At 37.2% G+C, this 7,500-nt stretch overlaps 1 protein-coding gene across 13 annotated transcripts in view; it reads right to left on the reverse strand.

The window, feature by feature from the left end:
* Nucleotides 1–7,500, reverse strand: part of LOC123497992 (protein GOLM2-like) — a 75,675-nt gene that overhangs the window by 33,164 nt on the left and 35,011 nt on the right. For 10 of the 13 annotated variants that reach the window (XR_006672607.1, XM_045245049.1, XM_045245043.1 and 7 more), the window contains 3 exons: nt 7,098–7,208; nt 5,575–5,694; nt 3,713–3,835 (listed from right to left, as the gene is read on the reverse strand). Coding sequence is in view for 12 of the 13 variants with exons in the window: in XM_045245049.1 (XP_045100984.1) it covers nt 3,713–3,835; nt 5,575–5,694; nt 7,098–7,208 (354 nt within the window). In the remaining variant the exon portion in view is untranslated. The remainder of the gene's footprint in view (nt 1–3,712; nt 3,836–5,574; nt 5,695–7,097; nt 7,209–7,500) is intronic. The other 3 variants (XM_045245048.1, XM_045245046.1, XM_045245042.1) reach the window with 1 other exon arrangement.

A 7,500-nucleotide genomic window follows, 5' to 3' on the forward strand; every position in this document is an offset into this window, starting at 1 on the left:
ATTCTGTGTGGAAAATTGTATTTTCCAATATCCTTCACACACTGCCTCATCCTGATCTTCTTTTCAGTTCCTCTTGTCTTCCCATCTTCTTCTGTCAAAAGCACCAGGTCTTCTTTGTCTATCTTTTCAATATAATTTACTATCTTATACATTGTTATTTGGTCCTTGCATTCTCATCTATCTTGTAAGGTTGGCAGTCCCATTTCCTTTATCTGCTCTTCATATGTGAGGTCCTTTAATTCCGGCACCATTTTTGTAACAATCTTCTGTATCCTTTCCAATTTTCTTATATCCGTTTTAGAGCTTAGAGACCATACAACTGCTGCATATTCCAGCCTTGGGCGTATCATGCTTGTGATGATTTTTTTCATCATATCTTTATCCATGTAATGAAATACCACTCTTATATTAGTTAACATCTTATATGATAGTACAAATATCTTGCTTATGTGTTTATCATGGCTCAGATTTTCTTGTATGATCACTCCAAGATCTTTTTCCTCTTTAGTCTTCATTATTTGTTCCTCTCCCATCAAATAGTTCCATACTGGTCTTCTCTTACTCTTTCCTAGTTCCATTATGTGGCATTTCTTGGCATTAAACTCCAATTTCCACTTGCTCCATTCATAGATCTTGTTTAAATATTCCTGCAACAGCAGACAGTCCTCTCTGGTTTTGATAACTCTTAGCAATTTTGCATCATCAGCGAATACATTTATATAACTGTTTATCCCAATGTGAATGTTTTTTACATAAACTTGAAACATAATGGGGGCTAACACTGACCCTTGTGGCACTCCGCTAGTTACTTTACCCCTAGATGAGTATGTATCTCTGATCACAGTTCTCATTTCTCTATCCTTCAAATAATCTCTTGTCCATTTAAGCAAGGTTCCACAGTCCTCCTATGTTCTCTAGTTTCCAAAGAAGTCTTCCATGAGGGACTTTATCAAAAGCCTTTTTAATGTCTAGGTATACTGTATCTACCCATCTATCTCTGTTTTCAAGTCCTGCAATAACTCTCGAGTAGAAGCTTAATAAGTTTGATACACATGACCGCCCTGTCCTGAACCCAAATTGTCTGTTCGATATGACTTGCTCCTCTTCTAGAAATTTAACCCATTTTTCTTTGATAATTATTTCACATAACTTCCTTACAACACTTGTAAGTGACACTGGTCTGTAGTTTAGTGGTTCAGTTGCCTTTCCTCCTTTAAATATCGGTATTATGTTGGCTCTCTTCCACTCTAGTGGAACTTTCCCTTCATTTATTGAACTTTTAATTATTTCCCAAATTGGATCCAGTAATTGCTCTTTACATTCTTTTAACATCCAGCCTGATGCACCATCTGGCCCCATTGCTCTTCTGACTTGCAACTTATCCAGTAATCTTCCAATATCCTCTTTGTGCACTGCAATCTCCTGTAATCCTTGGCAATCCAATGTCCTATTAGGTTCTGTGAAATCATCTTCTGCAGTGAATACCATTTTGAAGCTCTCATTCATTATTTCACACATTTCCTTCTCTGTTTGGTACGTCTTCCCTTCTTTAATTACTTTTTCAATTGTTTCCTTATTCTTTGTTTTGCTGTTTATAAACTTGTAGAAAAGTTTGAGTTCATCTTTGCTTTCATCCACTGCATCTTTCTCAAACTCACTTTCTTCCTCCCTCCTTACTCTAATACATTCATTTCTAGCATCTTTGTACTGCCATCTGTTATAGTCATTTCCCTGCTTTAAGAGTTTCTTCCACGCTTATCTTTTGCTTTTTTTGTTTGTATGCATTTAGCATTGTACCAAGCATGTGTGTAATTCACTGTTTGATCTGCTGCAGTCTCTGACGAGACAGCCAGACGTTACCCTACAGAACGAGCTCAGAGCTCATTATTTCCGATCTTCAGATAGGACTGAGACCAGGCATACACAACACACCGGGACAACAAGGTCACAACTCCTCGATTTACATCCCGTACCTACTCACTGCTAGGTGAACAGGGGCTACACGTGAAAGGAGACACACCCAAATATCTCCACCCGGCCAGGGAATCAAACCCCAGTCCTCTGGCTTATGAAGTCAGCGCTCTAACCACTGAGCTACCGGGCCGTGTGTGTGTGTGTGTGTGTGTGTGTGTGTGTGTGTGTGTGTGTGTGTGTGTGTGTGTGTGTGTGTGTGTGTGTGTGTGTGTGTGTGTGTGTGTGTGTGTGTCAGAGGTCTACATAAAGAGAAATGCATTGTAGAATTTATATTTTTGTGGATGCATCAGCAAGTACAGATCTGACTTTAGAAAACCTGTGAATTAAAGACAGGTGCATGTCAACACATCATTCAGAGTGGGCTAACCAAGTCAGACACTTTCATGAGGGTAAAGAGACAGGGCTGCATGGTTACTGGAGGTAACCCATCAAGGAAGGTGGAGAAGGGATATGTGTGTGCAGCAGACTTTGAGAGGATAAAGGTTTAGGAATATAAATTGAATGAGATGATTAATGGAGTAGGAAGGGTTGAGTGAGTCAGTAGTTGGGGATGCCTCATCTACTGGAAGCAGCATGGCAGAGAGAGAGAGAAAAAAAAAAAAAAAAAGTTATGGTAAGATCACAATTTGAATTAACAATTCAAAGAATTTGGTTTTGGTCTTTTCAGCAGAGATCCTTGGTGATTAGTCAAAAATGATTCATTAGATGTGTGGTTTCTTCTACTGCAAGAAGTATTTATTGAAACTTTATGGCACAGGTAATAAAATCATGTATACAGGGTTGATAATAAAAGGGGCAAATGAAAGATTTATGATGAAAATTTTTTGTAGGAGCAAGGCAGCTGTGAGCAGATACTGTGGGCAGTGCTGGGGTAGGCTAAATACAAGAATGATAATGTTGTGTTACAAGAAGATTGTGGGAATAAGTACAGACAAGTCCCAGTGATACAAGCAACTTCCTATTATAACACGTGGTGAAACAGCAAATACTTATACAACAAAACACTTAACTATGATAAAAAGAATTGCATTCCATGACCTCTTCCAACGATAATTTTTCAAGTAAAATTATGCAATGGTAAAATGTAACTAAGGTACCAGTGTTACATAACACATTTCTGTAGTGTAGTAATAATAGATATGTATGCAATAACCAGTCAGTCGCATAAAACTTAATGATGAATCACTGAACTGTAAAAACTGAGCATGTTATTTGCAAAAATTTGTGAGCAAACTTACAGTGTGAGCAGATGTCAAGTGCCAAGTTGAGAAGGAGAGAAGCAAGTCATACAAGGTAGGTAAGAGACAAAGGAGTGCTCACGAGGTTGAGTCTATGCATCTTTATCAATGTATGTCACCACACGGCCCAAATATGTCAGCAGAAGGGTGCAGAAAGGTACACATTTTGAACTTCTTCTGGCAGTTACTGTCCCTTAAAACCTTGTGTCACTATTAGTTTACTGAACTCATTATTGGTTTCTTATAATGATGAATACTCGTACAATGGGACCTATCTCTATTACAATGTAGAATACAATTAGGTAGCAATAGACCTCTGATGTGTGTGTGTGTGTGTGTGTGTGTGTGTGTGTGTGTGTGTGTGTGTGTGTGTGTGTGTGTGTGTGTGTGTGTGTGTGTGTGTGTGTGTGTGTGTGTGTGTGATGGGGGGGGAGGGAGTAAGACAAATAGGCAAGGTTTATAGCTGGGGCAGGATTAAAGAGTCCCTTAAATAGACCTACCCTGGGCTGGTGGTGGGTCAAGCACTTCATTGTGAGGGTCTAGGTGTACCACATTGCCATGTGGAGCGAGGGGCTGAATGTTGGCATCCACGGGAGCTGCTGGCCGCTCTACCACACCTGGACCTTGGGACAGGAGGTGGCATGGTTATATTCTACTCATTCTCAACACCGTTACATTATGGATAATAGGCCAAACGTAGTTTAGTTTCATGGAAAATAGTAAGAAAATAAATGACTATACTGTATGAGACGATTTTGAAGCTGTAAAAGGAAGAAAATGGCCCCCAAGTATAAAGAAAACAGAGGCCAAAGTGATAGAATGCTTGAGAGAGGAAGAGGAGACTGTGGAAAAGTAATATGATCAGGTAATGTATTGTGTGACAAGGAACCAATGGAGACTCCTTTACCATGGCAACTCTTGTGATGTTGCTGCAAATGCAACTGTGTATCATAATTCCATGTGTCACTGCTCCACTGACTACAATATACAATGGCTTAGCAATACAAGTTACTTAATCCTTCACTCATTCATTGGCAATTTAACTCAGCATTATGTTACTGCATCAGTAATTTCACCACACCATAGTAATGCTTGTTGAACTTGATTAACTTATTCAATTTTTATTCTTTTTTTTTTTTTTTACTAATACTGCAGAAACAATACTAAAGCAACATAAATTTACTGGTCTTTTACTAATACTGCAGAAACAATACTAAAGCAACATAAATTTACTGGTCTGAGCACTAACAAGACCAAAGTAACAAAATACATTACATGTTTATCTATATATTGCAAAAGGGATTCCATATCATCCATATCAAACATACCAAACAAGAGTAGTGCATCTGAGCTGTAATTAGCTGGTAATGAATAAATGAGATATGACATAACACAGCAATGTTATCCATTTTTCAGATTGCTTGGTTGTACTCCTTACACATACACAATTTTGAAAATATAACTGACAACCAAGTTATATCTGAAGATAGTAACTAATTTCTTTAAACATTGCCAATTCATGCATTTTAATCAAGCAGATAATTGAAATCTCTACGTTTTGAAGAATATAACAAACAACAGCAGAGGCATGAATTTTTTAAAGTTTTACAAGCTAAATTTCAGACCATAAAGCATCACTTTCTAGTATACACTTGGTTTGAGTTGCTAATCCTCCCACCACAACCACTACAACTGCTACTGCTACTACTACTACTACTACTACTACTACTACTACTACTACTACTACCACTACTATTACTACTACTACTACTACTACTATGTACATACTATTAGACACACAAACATATAGGTAAAATAATTAAGCCTTCCCTTATACAATCCAGTACACAAGGGTCATGCTGGGAACAGAGATGGCAGAGCATGCAGGCAGGATACAAGGTGGTGTGTCAAACTTTCCTGGTCTAAATGGAAAGTGAGATATTCAGGAGTAGCACATGGCAGGCAAGTTGGGGATACACACACAGGCAGAGGCAGATGCACCAAGACAGGCAAGCCAACAGTAATAGACATATAAGTATGAAAATTTTGATGTTTCTATTTTTCTTTCATCATGTTTTGCTTACTATGAACCATTACAAGAAAGTCTTATGGTACTTTTCCCTTCACAACATGGCTTGTATGGATCTAGTATGATTCATTAATTTTGTGGCACTACACTTTTGTCAAATAAGGGTATACAAATTCAAATATATGAACATATGAATTTCAGGATTAGCAAACAGCTGACCCATTATATACCATGTATTGATGGTTAGCCACAATTCTATTAGTAGTATCAGGGAGAGGACAGAGGGGGTGTATGGAGTTCCACATCTGTTGGTCATACCAAGCCCCACCTCACCTGCAATGGGGTCCAGGCGTGGGTGGGGCAGGAACCTCATCTCCTGGGGCAGGACATAGCGGGGTTTGGCAAGGGCCTGGTAATGCTGGTGGCCAGCGATGGGATGGAGGTACTGGCCCACTATTACCAGACCAAGACAAACATTGAAACACTAAGCCCAACAAAAACATACATGCATGCTGTTATGGTGATGCTTTTCTTTCTTTGACTCATGGCTGCCTGGTCAATGTTGTAGCTCAAAAAAAGGGTCATATATTTCCAAGTTCAGACTGAAGTAGCTTCAGTTTTTTTTTTTTTTTCTAAATATCAAATGTCAAGTATAACAGAAAAATATACATATGAAAAGAATATATCATGTCACTACTTTTCATTATTGTAATGTAGATTTTACATTGCAGCACTGAATAAGTAACATTATACTTTAGTACAAAATATAACAGCATCATTTGCATGTCAGTAGGATGACTTGAATAGTTTTATGAATGCATTCAGATCTGATCTGCAGAGTTACATTGCAACATTTCGTAACAGCAGCCATGGCTCAAGTGTTGATAGTACAACCCAAAAAGCTTCAATAACTTACTCCAATAAAACACAAAAATAAAAATAAATTTTAAAAAATATAGAAGTGAAGGAAATAAACACAACAGATAACAAAAAAAAGAAAAAGAAACAAGTGCAAAATATCCCTATCATCATGTCTTTAAGTCACTTTAAAAGGCAAATCTAATAATAATAATGTTTTGTAATCAATTCTTTTTATGTAGTATTTTATCATTCCTACATACTTTGCAGGTTCATATTATACTGTTTGATAAAAAAATAAAGTGAATGTTTCACAATCAATATAGTGTGATCTTTTTTAGGTAAGTCATTGAACTATACAAGGTGTCCAAATATAGTGACAAGTAAAATGATATCCCATTGAATTTACTGAATGTCATAGTTCTTCATTAATCATTAACAAAAAGATAATATATATCTTTCCACTTCAACCTCTTCACCAATCCAAAAAGAAAAGAACTAAATGATAAAAAGAAAAAATATGGAAGTAAATAAATATAAAATAAAATATCAATAAAGTAGGTTCTGGTGGATTTCTCAAGCTGCTCAGCAACAGTGTAACAAACACAAGCACAAACACACTTAGGCAAGGTAATGGAAAGAAATTGAAGGAGAGGAAAACAGTAGGACTGATGAGGCAAGACAGGTGTGACATGAAAAGCAATGAAATATGCATAATACTTAAGAAATAAGGAGGAATGCAGGTCACCAAGGTACTCTGAGAAATGTTCTTCTTAATTGTGATATAAAGTGGTAAGTTATTCCATGGAATCATATAGAATTTCAGGTAGTACAGCCTTTAACCCCCTCTAAGTACTCTGCCATTCCTTCAAGTCATAAGCAAATAAGAAAAATGGATAAATTAACTGAGTACTGCATCCAAAAGGTAGTGTGTACATTTTGGAAGGGAGATTAAGAATAAAGAATAAATGGTAATGATTGAGTGAGTAGAGGCTTACCTGCGGGCTGAATCTGGGGTTTTTGTAGCTCTGGTGCAGGTGGTGCTTTCACCTCGGCAGCAGGTGGCTGGGGAACCACTCCCTGGCCTCCTGCAGGAACATTTTGACCCTCTGTAGAAAAGTCCAGGGTTGAGTGGGAACTATCTTATCATCATTATTATCATTATCATGAACATGATCATAATTTTTTATTATTACTATCACTATTGTTGTTATTATAATTACTATTATTATTGTTACAACTACAGTATTGTCATTTCTATCGACATTACTATATGCGATGTTACAAAACAAAAGAACTTAAAGGCTAATTTTTCATTTTGTACATGACATGAATTGACGGGGAAGATCCTTAAGGATCTACGAGTACAACTGAAATGCTCCTAAAGAAAGCAAAGCTCTC

Source organism: Portunus trituberculatus, chromosome 47, assembly GCF_017591435.1.
Source record: "Portunus trituberculatus isolate SZX2019 chromosome 47, ASM1759143v1, whole genome shotgun sequence".
NCBI lineage: Eukaryota > Metazoa > Arthropoda > Malacostraca > Decapoda > Portunidae > Portunus > Portunus trituberculatus.